This window comes from Xyrauchen texanus, chromosome 31 (assembly GCF_025860055.1).
Source record: "Xyrauchen texanus isolate HMW12.3.18 chromosome 31, RBS_HiC_50CHRs, whole genome shotgun sequence".
Classification (NCBI taxonomy): domain Eukaryota; kingdom Metazoa; phylum Chordata; class Actinopteri; order Cypriniformes; family Catostomidae; genus Xyrauchen; species Xyrauchen texanus.
Genome location: NC_068306.1, coordinates 28,548,358 through 28,561,118, shown reverse-complemented (window position 1 = coordinate 28,561,118; position 12,761 = coordinate 28,548,358). Strand labels below are relative to the sequence as shown.

The window sequence follows — 12,761 nt, the reverse complement described above, 5'->3', positions numbered from 1 at the left end:
TCTACCTTGGCGTGTTCCCAGAACTCCTCTCGATTGATTTTCTTCATCTCGATCTTAGCATTTGTTTTCTCGTAGGTGGTTCCCTGTAGCCAAGAAGAAAAGGAGAAGTGTGAGTGCTGGCCAATTTAATTGGACAGCCAGCTAAGGACTGAGATGTTGATTCAACAACATTAATGGGACAGATTATTTCTTCACCAAATTTAAGCCAGCCAGAAAGTACAAGCACTTTAGAGAAAGATCTAAAAACTGTATTTGTGAATTTTAATTTGATTGTGTGAAAAGCATTGGTACGATACAATAATTCCAAGGTCTACTGGCAACAATGAAGTATAATTCATGTGTTTAATGTTTAATTCTATCACCATTTACAAACTCTCATGTTGTTCCAAACCCATGGAACATGAGGGTGAGTAAATGATGACAAAATTAAAAGATGTACGCAGAGAGTTGTTCAGATAAGTGAGCAAAATAGAAGGAAGGATCTTGATTATTTCAGAAGTGTGTGTGAATCAACTCTCTGTTTCATATAGCACAGAAAACATCATTGTTTCAGTTCCTCTATCAACAATGTGGCTCTAAGCGAAAACTCTTTCCTCTAAAACCAGCAACAAGCTGTGCCCTTGTGTCAGACATCACACTAATAGAGATTAATTCACAAACAACTTGATTTGACCCCTTTCTTTTAGAGTCCTTATGCACGCAAACACACACACATTGCCACCCAACCATCCCTAAGCAACCCTTCCGTAACAAGTCACGCACAACGTGCTCTGTGTTCTCCTCATCTCTCATTCGCAGGCGGCTGAGCACCGGGCTGGCCACTGGAGCGGTCCCATTGGTCAGTCTCTGTCCGATGGCAGAGGGGTCGATGTCCTCTATGCTGCTGGCATTGACGATGACGTCAACACCCTGTAGAGAGAAAAGAGCGACACTCACGTCACCTTGCAAACAGCATCAACCTTGCAGTTAAATGATGAGGACTCAGTAAGTCTGTATGGTGTGGGTCACTGTCAGGAGGAAGGGCCATGTGTGCTTTATGTGTGTCCCTATTAGTTAAAACTGACATTATTGACAGGATACTGAACTTAAGCCACTACCACACTAGAATGGTGTTGTCCTCCAATAGAAACAATGCTGTTAGGAAACTGTTTTTCAAGTTCCAAAAATGATTAGTGTGGACGTGGCCAAAGTAACATTAATTGATAGCGTTAACTCTATTTAATGTGTAATCAGTGGTTAAATTGGAATTTTCAAAGTGGCAGAACATCAAGGGGTGGGGAGTGATTGTTATGCATTTCTTCCCACTGGTTGAACAGTTTGAAGGTGCATGTGCACTTAAAACAGTGCCACTCTAGGCAAATATAGGACAGGGTCTGACATGACAAAGATTGGAGAATTTTTTCTTTTCTTTTTGGAATCTGAGGTGCCAAAGCGTCATGCCGAGGTGTTGTCCCAGACCGTTCCGCCCCAATTTAACCCCTGTGTGTAATGCAAATTCATTTTAAAACAAAACTTTCTCATCTGAATCAGCCAAATCCAAATTAATCACCATTATTTTTAATGGGTTATTGAATTAAATTTGTTTTTATTAAATATCGCCTTTATTGAAATAAAAATTAATCATGCTTTTGACCATGTTGTTTTTTTTTTTTCAAAATACTGAATGTGAATGTGAAAATGCAGAATTTGTCTTTTAACCCAGCGATGTGTGATACTGTGATTTATTGCAAGGCCAGAAGATATAGTTGAATTATATAAGTACATGCATTCCAAACTTACTGTGTAATAATCAGTGTAAGGTGTAATCTGATAACAAAGTAATTATTTATTGTAATCAAATTATTTTAAAATAAAAACAAGTAGTGTAACACGTGTAATCAGATTACAGTTTCTTGGAATACAAATGTTTCTAAAATAATATTGAATTTGAATTGTTACATTTACATTTTTATTTAATGATTGACCAATAAAATTACTGAAATATGAAGTCAGCACTGCAAAAGAAATAAATACGAATTAATACAATTTAATTTAGAAACAGAACTCAAACAATTACATTAATTCAAATGTAATGTAAAAGCAATTACACATTCCCTAAAGTTTAAACAAATCTTAATTCTGCTTGTCTGTTTTTGCTTTTGTATTACAGCATAGCTGGCTGCACCTCAAACCAAGCCTTGGTAAGCACATCAAACAACCAAATATGTACAGTGAATCTAGTTCATGTGTACTGTATTCTTCAGAGCCAGAAAGTAGAAGCTCACTATACTGCATAAATGCCGTTGACAGTCTTTTCAAAAACTCAAAAAGAGCAGCCAATGAGTTGACTGGCACTTAAGATTAATTAATTCCTGATAGCACAGTCTTCCTTTCAGCCCCAAAAGCACAAACCCTGTGTCGGCCTTGGTCGTCTCGCTGATGTTCCTCTACCTCAATACCATTATTCTTTCTCTCTCTCTTTCTCGCCCACGAATCCATGTTGAAGAGATTGAGCTCTTTGAAAAGCCGAGCGGCCCCCCATTCAGATCTCTCACATCGACAGACACCTTGCACACAATAGCCCAGGAGAGGACCCTGTTAGTCATCTACAAACATACTCCACTGCATTTCACACACATGCAACAAACCCCACAAGTCTCCAAAGCCCACCCACATGATTTATGTTTTGCTTTTGCACGGAACTGAATTCCTGTTGAGCTATCGAGTCATGCTGTTAAACAATGCTATACAGTGAGCAGAGACAAAATGGTTGCATTGAAAAGCATTAAGAGGGATTTTATTAGTGAGAATGCATGCATAGAAGATGACTGAAAGTCTGAAATTTGATCATGAACTTCAGAATAACAGCTTTTGAAAAATACAAATTACCATATGTCTCAATATGTGAATCCCACGAAAACACTTCTGGGATTTATTAACCACAAAATCAAGTGTATTTATGGAACCATTAGAAGTTTTTGCATTGCGGCATTATTTTCATGACAATTACGCACATTTTCCAAACAATTCTGTAATGTGTTAGTCTTATTATTTACAATGATGATTGTACGTATAATACAGTAATTCAATTCAGTACAGAAAATGAAAACTAGTGGCATAGCCACGGGTGTGCAAACCAAAATTAATGCACACCCAAATTAAATGAGGTTTTTTTATGCTCAATAATAGTAGGGGTGTAAAAAATCCATGTGATGAAGAACATTCAACGCATCGATTATGGAAATTAATGATCGATTTTAGTAACGATAATAATGGTAAATGGACTGCACTTATATAACGCTTTTTTTTTAACCTTAGAAGTTACCAAAGTGCTTTACGCTGTGTCCCAATCACCCATTCACACACACTCATACACCAATGGCGGCACAGCTGCCATGCAAGGCACTAGCCTGCCATTGGGAGCAACTTGGGATTCAGTGTCTTGCCCACTATTATTTACGTAAATAATATTAATTAACATGTCTCAATCAACTTGACTACGTAGGTAACATAGGTTTGAATTTTTTTACCCGGATGTTCTTGGCATATTATGAGATTCACCCTTAAAATTTACTGTCAAAGCTACACTGAAAAAATATTTACCTAAAAAATGTGTAGTAATATCTAAATAAACTAGCATTATTCAATCCAAAATATTATTTAACATAATAACTGTCAACACGAATACATTTGGTGACACGAACAAAACTAATTTTAAGGTTTAGATCAAGAACAAATAGCTAATATTGCAGGACTCTTAATTTATTCTTAATTTATTAATTATTTATTTGTTTGCTGAAAGTTTTTAATGTCGCAAAAGAATACAGTGAAACCTAACAGCTAATATTCCAGTGTACATCACATACTTAGAAGAGTGAAGATGTGAAAATTATAGTGAAGTGATTTGTGAGGGAAATTATCATTACCTACAATATTTCAGAAGGAAAGATAAAGTTGTTTGTTTTACCTTGGTGAGACCCACCTGGAAAAACTCGGCTATGGCAGCTACATGGGTGGCACAGGCACACTTCCGGGCATCAGGCACATCTTCACCAACCTAAACAAACAATGTCATGTATACGATTATTTCACTGACTACAACTGCAGTATATGGGTAGTTGAGATAAAATATGTATTGCAGTTTGACAGGCTATATTCCATCAAAAACTATTGTAAAAAGCATTTTCCGATTCTTCTATAATTATTAAACATGTAGTTTTTATGACCTCATATTGAGAGACATGAAATATATACAGTATACATATATATATATATACAGTATAAATATGCATATATTTATTTATTCAATAATGACACCGCAGGACCAATTATAATGAAACGCAGAAGCCAAAAGGTTAAATAAAAATTGTTAAAAACTGTCTAACCAGTTACAGAATCAAAAATATACACTTTCCTTTATTTGCTTACATTTTAACCAAAAATATTGATGCTGATTAAAAAAAAAAAGTCCAAGGACATGCCACATGTCAACTACTCATATGTAGTGGGTGTAAAGTAACAGAGTAGCGCATTTCAGAGTATTGAGAAAAATTCTGCAATATATAATTGTCACAGATTGCTACCTTAGGTAGTTTTAGCCACCCACCGCATTCACAAAACCAAAAACTGATAATCACATCCTTAAATTGAAGTGGAAATTGAGTTCCACTGGAGAAAGACATGACAGGCGTTTCCAAGGCAACAATGCATTTAAAGAGATACCGTATCTCTTTAAAAATTCAAATAACCATGGGCAGATTTCTTTTATCAGTACCAATTCAATATACTATATCTCTCAAAATTTAATATAATTACTATGAAAATATATGGAAATGTACAAAACCAACATAGTACAAAGAAAACTAGTAATTAAATAACTGAAAAGTAAGAATTACTTTTGCATCCTACTCTTCTGAAACCCATTGAAGTATCTAAGTGTGCATTCATTTCATATGTGTTGTGTACAATTTTAAATAGTTTCCATTTACATTTACTAACTTTTCTAACAAACTGGCATGCTAAAATCATGTCTGGAGCCTTTTTGGCTGGTTCTATTTACTCTTTTATGAGCAATATTATCTTATAATAATTATCTTTGAAGGATGGTGCAGTGCACATAATGCTGATCCAGTTAACTGCCAGATTCCTTCAGTTCTGGACTTTCTGCAGGAAAAACTGTCAGCAGGCATATGCCCCGCTACTCTCAGGGTCTATGTGGCCAACATTTCGGCTTGCCACGCCTTGATGGACGAGGTGCCCTTGGGGAGACATCCTCTACTCGCTTGCTTCATTCGTGGCGCTATGAGACTGAGGCCTCCTGCTAGAACTTCCTGTGCTGTGGCAAAATTTCTATATGAAAGTATGCGTCCATGAGATCGATCGTGACCAGACAATCATGATGTTGGATTTGTGACATGACCATCTTGATAGTTAGCATCTTGAACTTGAACGCATTGACTGAGCGATTCAAGCCTCAAAGATCTAAGATCGGACGCAACCCCCCACCCTTCTTGGGAACCAGGAAGTATTTGCTGTAAAAACCTGACTCTTTCTCTGGAAGGGGAACATGTTCTATGGCCCCTTTGACCAAGAGATTTTGCAGTTCTTTCCACAGTTGACATGCCTGCTCCGGTTTCACGGTAGTGGAAACCACAGAGCTGAAACGCGGAGGGCGGCGAGCAAATTTAATTCTGTAGCTGTTTTCTACTGTTCTTAGGACCCACATAGAAATACCTGGCAGAAGTTTCTCTGAGATGGGTATTAATTTTGACACATCCTGTTGAGGAGATGTCGAGTGTTCCGCATCCTGGACTAAGGCAGGAAGCGGCGGTACACCCAACATTTTGCTGGAAGCCTCTAACTCCCGAAACACCAGAGGCGCCGGGAATGGAGAGGTTTCGTGGGGGTACCGGGAGGGTCGAAGTGGATGATACATGCGCCCCGTCCCGAGGAGGGCTACCCCCACAAGACTGGGTGCAAGACCATCAGGGTTTTCTCTATTTAGAAATTACTTCCCCGAGGTCTTGCTTTGGGGGCTGCTGAGGGCGACGAGCCTGTCCCCAGTCTTTACGAGGGGGAGCACGACTCGCCACGCTCTATTTCTGTGCCTCCCATCTAGAAGGTGCCTCCTGGAACCTGGTGATAGCTATATTCATAGCGTCACCAAATAAGCCAGAAGGCTAAACCGGGGCATCGAGAAGGAACGTTTTCTCCTTGTCTCTGATGCTGATAGGTTAAGCCATAAGTGTCTCTCCGTGCTGACTGAAGCAGACATAAACCGGCCAATGGCGTGGGCGATCTGCTTGGTCGTGCAGGGAGACAGATCCGTGGCTTGACGAAACTCAGAGAAAGCCTCTTCGTCGACCGTGGTGCCCGCACTCAGGTCCTTCAACAGATTAGCCTAGTATGCCAATAACACTGCCATAGTGTGCAGGGCAGCACCAGCCTGACCTGCTGCCTGCTAAGCCTTCCCCACAAATGTGGACGTGGTCCTGCACAGCTATGTGGGGAGAGTGGGTCTCTTTAGTGATGATGCCGAGCCAGGCGAGAGATAACCGCAAGTGTCTCTTCTACCGGCGGCATCACCGAATATCCCCGAGCCTCAGCACCCACGATAGTCGGATATCTCGACGTTGAGGGCATGAAGACACGGGAAGTATAAGGAAGTACAAGTATAATTCCTCCATGAATGAGAACGTTCTTTATGGAGGTCATAGAAGAAAGGAAGAGACTGATATAGCGTTCCCTTCCCTTTTTTAATTTTTTTTATTTAATTTTGGCCACCAGACAGAAATCTGTCTTCTAGTTTGGAGCGTTTGGGGGGGGGTCTCTTGTTCGTGAGGCCAGTCTAACTATAGTCTGGCCACAGCCCGAGTAACCACCTCGAGTATTTCCTCAGCCGCTTTATTATTGTGCGTGGAATGTACAGAGGTTCAGCGTCCCATTCGTGAACCGAAGAGGCGCCGAGGCACGCTTCAGGCTTACGAGAAGGATCAGCTAGATCTGGGGAGGAAGCGAGCGATAAGGACGGACCCGTCTCTCGCTCCTCAGCCAAATCTATGCGAGAGCCCCACGATGAAAGAGTCTTGGAAGTAAGCGAGACGAGTGTGAAGCATTTTGACTGTAAACAGATCGCAATGCCTGCACCCGCCCTGCCGCAACGCAAGAGCAGCATGCTCTTCCCCCAAACACACAAAGCAAAACTGGTGTGTGTCTGTTTCAGCCATAGAGCATAAACATGAGAACACACACCGCTTTGCTTTGTTTATCAGTCATTCTTTTCCTTCTTTAATTTTTTTTTAAAGAAAAGATAAATGTTTTTGCACACTGCCTAACAATTCTAACTCCTAACAGAGAAAAGCAGAAAGTTTCTGACAGGCTCATGAAGCACACACACACACACAGAGTGATCTGAAGACAAAAGATCTGACGATGCACCTGTGACGCATCTACTTGATGTCACCGGCAGAGGCTATAAATTCCGGTCTATGTTCATTGACGTGTTGCACACATATTCACAGCTGGTCACACCTAAAGCTGTTCCCAAAGCGCTTTTCAGCGCAGCATCATAAGTGTAGCTTTTTGAAAGGGGAGCGTCACAGCGGCGCCTTAAGCTGATGACTCGTCTGGGCTGCCACCTTTGTGTCTGCTCGCCCAGTGTGAGACTGACTTGTGGATGTCCGCTATGCTTTCCCGGGCCGCCGTGAGCATGAGACTGGACTGGAAACTTCCACCCGGTACTCCTCTCCAAAGCCTGTTGGATGACGTCATCACTGACCTTGAAAGCTTACAGCGCCACCGGACAGGCCGCCTCCGCCCTGCTTGCCAAGGCTCTCCTGATAGTCCACCAAGCCAAGGCACTTAAAGATCTGTACCTGGGTAGTAAAGACCCAGACGTGCTGCAGTAACTGCGCTCTGCTACCGACCTCACTCTCAGAGCCACAAAGGTCACTGTAACACACTTCGTTCGGGCAATGGAGGAGTCAGGAGACAGCGAAGCAGGTTTGAGGTCAGTTTTAATTCTTATTTTTACACAATCGACATAACCGTCAATAACTCAGAGTCACGCATCAACAATGTCAGGCTTCAGGGTTCTCTCTCCCTCTCTGGGCACTCTGCATTTCTTTTATGTCTCGCTCTGCATCACTATAACAAGACACAGGTGTTAGGGTTAATTACAAACCAGGTGACAAGCCTTACCACTCACTCTCTCTCCCACAGACCGACACATGACCACGTTCCCATGCCACAGTCACAGTGCAAGCACTCGGGCGGGCAATGGCCACCCTCGTGGTCCAGGAGTGCCACCTCTGGCTGAACATGGTCGAGATGCGTGACATTGACAAGGCACGCTTTCTCAGCGCCCCGTCTCCCAGCTTGGCCTCTTCGGTGACACTGTCGACGACTTCGCCCAGCAGTTTTCGGCGGTGAAAAAGCAGACGGAGGTGATCTCTCACATCATGCCGCGGAGTCACCAAACCAGCGCGCCCACCTGCCCGCTGCGGCCGTCCCCCTGCGGCCAAAGAACAGGCAGCTCTGCCTCAACCCGGGCCCAGCTCTCAGCCCCAGCATCAAGCACCTCACAGGCGGCGCACGCCCCCTATCTCCAGGACCCCTTCCAGGACCAGGAAAGCTCTGAAACGCTCCTGAGACGGGCGACCCATGCAGTCAAACGTTCGCTCCGGAGCTGGTACCAAGACCACTCCGTCCCCCGGTGGAGGGCCGGGAGGAGAATTCTTGTTTCATTTGCCTGACACACATTCTCAATAAGAGAGCGATTTCCTCACTCCCTGGGTCATCCCTTGGACTCTGCTTCTCAAGGATGCGATAGAGTCAGATCCAGCAGAGATGAAGAAGGGTTCCTACAGCCCTTACTTCATCGTACACAAAAAAGGTGGCGGGTTGTGACCAATCTTAGACTTGCAAGTTCTCAACCAGGTCTTACACAAACTCCTGTTCAAAATGCTCACACAGAAACAGATTCCAACCTGCGTTTGACAGCTAGATTGGTTCGCGGCAGTAGACCTGAAGGATGCATACTTCCACGTCTCGACACGACTCTTCTTACGGTTCGCATTTGAAGGCCAGGCGTATCAGTACATGGTCCTCCCCTTCGGCCTGTTCCTGTCCCCGTGCGTCTTTACCAAGGTCGCAGAGGCAGCCCTTGCCCTGCTACGGGAAGTTGGCAACCGCATACTCAATTACCTCGATGACTGCCTCAACACGGCTCACTCTCGAGAGTTCCTATGCGCTCACAGGGACCAGGTGCTCAGGCACCTCAGCCGTCTAGGCCTTCAGGTCAACTGGGAAAAGAGCAAGCTTGCCCTGGTTCAGAGCATTTCTTTTCTTGGCATGGAGTTAGACTCAGTCTCAATGACAGTGCACCTCACCTCCTGGACAGGGCCCCGGCTGCATTGGCACATCAACCGAAACATCATAAGGGTGAGTAAATAAAGACGAAAGAATTTTGGGGTGAACTGTCCCTTTATGGGTGCTACTGAGGTCACATTTAAGTCTATAGTCTATGAAGTTATATTGACGTCTCTGTTTTTATTGACTTCTAGAGCTTCTAAATGTTCTTGCTAATGACTTGCAAAATGCCAATGTTACTGAACGGCTGTGATGTGAACTCACCCAGTTGATGAGGATGTAGCGGGGCAGAGCTGAGGTGGGCTCTTTCAGGCTGCAGAAACCGTACATGATGCGGGTGTTATCGAAGGTAACTGCGATCTCTGCCAGCCCACCCTCTGTCAAACACACAAAAGACACATTTCATAAAATACATACAGTATTATAAAACATGAAAAATATCTGAAATGTAAAGTCTTCTTTCCTTAAAATAATTAAAGGTATAGTTCTCCCAAAAACAAACATTCTGTCATCATTTACTCACCATCATGACATTCTTTCTTCCATGGAACACAAAACTCCATTCACCATTCAATATCATTGCATCTTTTTTCCATACATTTGAAAGTCAAGTCAAGTCAAGTGGTTTTTATTGTCGTTTCAACCATATACAGTTAGTACAGTACACAGCAAAACGAGACAACGTTCCTCCAGGAACATGGTGCTACATAAAAACAACAAAGGACCAACACAGGACCACATGAGACAACACAACGAAATAAAATACCTATATATATATATATAAAAAAAAAAAAACCTACATATACCTATATAAAGTGCACGTGCAAACATGTGCAAAAAGTACAGGACAGTACAACAAATTACTGACAATGAACAGGACAATAGACAGTGCAGCGCCGACCAGTACTCAGTAGTGCAAAAAGATGACAGTTTCTAAAATGTAAACATAACATACTATGAGATAATGTTCTATGCACATAGCAGTTATTGAGGTAGCAGACAGTTATAAAGTGACAGTAATTAAAGTGCAACTCAGGACACGTGTGTGTCAAACCAGTCTCTGAGTATTGAGGAGTCTGATGGCTTGGGGAAGAAGCTGTTACACAGTCTGGCCGTGAGGGCCCGAATGCTTCGGTACCTCTTGCCAGACGGGAGGAGGGTAAAGAGTTTGTGTGAGGGGTGTGTGGGGTCAGTCCACAATGCTGGTTGCTTTGTGGATACAGTGTTTTTTGTAAATGTCTTTGATGGAGGGAAGAGAGACCCCAATGATCTTCTCAGCTGTCCTCACTATCCTCTGCAGGGCTTTGCGGTCCGAAACGGTGCAAGTCCCAAACCAGGCAGTGATGCAGCTGCTCAGGATGCTCTCAATAGTCCCTCTATAGAATGTAGTGAGGATGGGGGTTGGGATATGTGCTTTCCTCAGCCTTCGAAGAAAGTAGAGACGCTGCTGGGCTTTCTTGGTGATAGAGCTGGTGTTGAGGGACCAGGTGAGGTTCTCCGCCAAGTGAACACCAAGGAATTTGGTGCTTTTGACGATCTCCACAGAGGAGCCGTCGATGTTCAGCGGAGTGTGTTCACCTTGTGCTCTCCTAAAGTCAACAACCATCTCCAACCAAGTGAATGTTGACTGGAGTAAATTATGACAGAAATTTCATGTTTGGGTGACCTGTCTCTTTAATACTACTGTATAATACAATTCTAAACGTATGGGTCTAAACTTTTCAGTTTAAGATGCCTTATTAATCCCTTTGTCTGTTGGCTACCCATTATGCTGATAACCATGACTGATCAGCGAGAGACTGATTCTCATGCTACGGGTGTGCCAATCAGAGCTTAAAAGCTCAGACAGAGACAGATTTCTAGAGAGGGCTGGACTGGACAGACATTAAGACACACTGTCTGGGGAAGTTATTCCATTCTCTCTCATAAGCCAACTTTTGACCCTTTTGTACAACTTTACAAAGTATGTTACAAACTTAACATACTTTAAACTAATCTTAATGTAAAACTTAAAAATAATCTTCATAATATATATATATATATATATATATATATATATATATATATATATATATATATATACACTCACCTAAAGGATTATTAGGAACACCTGTTCAATTTCTCATTAATGCAATTATCTAATCAACCAATCACATGGCAGTTGCTTCAATGCATTTAGGGGTAAGGTCCTGGTCAAGACAATCTCCTGAACTCCAAACTGAATGTCAGAATGGGAAAGAAAGGTGATTTAAGCAATTTTGAGCGTGGGATGGTTGTTGGTGCCAGACGGGCCGGTCTGAGTATTTCACAATCTGCTCAGTTACTGGGATTTTCACGCACAACCATTTCTAGGGTTTACAAAGAATGGTGTGAAAAGGAAAAACATCCAGTATGCGGCAGTCCTGTGGGCTGAAAATGCCTTGTTGATGCTAGAGGTCAGAGGAGAATGGCCCGACTGATTCAAGCTGATAGAAGAGCAACTTTGCCTGAAATAACCACTCGTTACAACCGAGGTATGCAGCAAAGCATTTGTGAAGCCACAACACGCACAACCTTGAGGCGGATGGGCTACAACAGCAGAAGACCCCACCGGGTACCACTCATCTCCACTACAAATAGGAAAAAGAGGCTACAATTTGCAAGAGCTCACCAAAATTGGACAGTTGAAGACTGGAAAAATGTTGCCTGGTCTGATGAGTCTCGATTTCTGTTGAGACATTCAGATGGTAGAGTCAGAATTTGGCGTAAACAGAATGAGAACATGGATCCATCATGCCTTGTTACCACTGTGCAGGCTGGTGGTGGTGGTGTAATGGTGTGGGGGATGTTTTCTTGGCACACTTTAGGCCCCTTAGTGCCAATTGGGCATCGTTTAAATGCCACGGCCTACCTGAGCATTGTTTCTGACCATGTCCATCCCTTTATGGCCACCATGTACCCATCCTCTGATGGCTACTTCCAGCAGGATAATGCACCATGTCACAAAGCTCGAATCATTTCAAATTGGTTTCTTGAACATGACAATGAGTTCACTGTACTAAAATGGCCCCCACAGTCACCAGATCTCAACCCAATAGAGCATCTTTGGGATGTGGTGGAACGGGAGCTTCGTGCCCTGGATGTGCATCCCATCAACTGCAAGATGCTATCCTATCAATATGGGTCAACATTTCTAAAGAATGCTTTCAGCACCTTGTTGAATCAATGCCACGTAGAATTAAGGCAGTTCTGAAGGCGAAAGTGGGTCAAACACAGTATTAGTATGGTGTTCCTAATAATCCTTTAGGTGAGTGTATATATATATATATATATATATATATATATATATATATATATATATATATATATATATATATTATTTTTTTACAATTTAACCAAACAGCAAGTTGTGAAAATAACATTTTATATTCCTA

At 42.4% G+C, this 12,761-nt stretch overlaps 1 protein-coding gene across 5 annotated transcripts in view; it reads right to left on the bottom strand.

Annotated features, from left to right (window-relative positions):
- The window catches only part of LOC127624619 (drebrin-like), a 124,389-nt gene that overhangs the window by 27,628 nt on the left and 84,000 nt on the right, over window positions 1–12,761 (bottom strand). For 4 of the 5 annotated variants that reach the window (XM_052099412.1, XM_052099414.1, XM_052099415.1 and 1 more), the window contains exons 3-6: window positions 9,613–9,725; window positions 3,947–4,036; window positions 763–909; window positions 6–83 (exon numbers count right to left, since the gene is read on the bottom strand). In XM_052099412.1, coding sequence (XP_051955372.1) covers window positions 6–83; window positions 763–909; window positions 3,947–4,036; window positions 9,613–9,725 — 428 coding nt within the window. The remainder of the gene's footprint in view (window positions 1–5; window positions 84–762; window positions 910–3,946; window positions 4,037–9,612; window positions 9,726–12,761) is intronic. The other variant, XM_052099413.1, reaches the window with a different exon arrangement.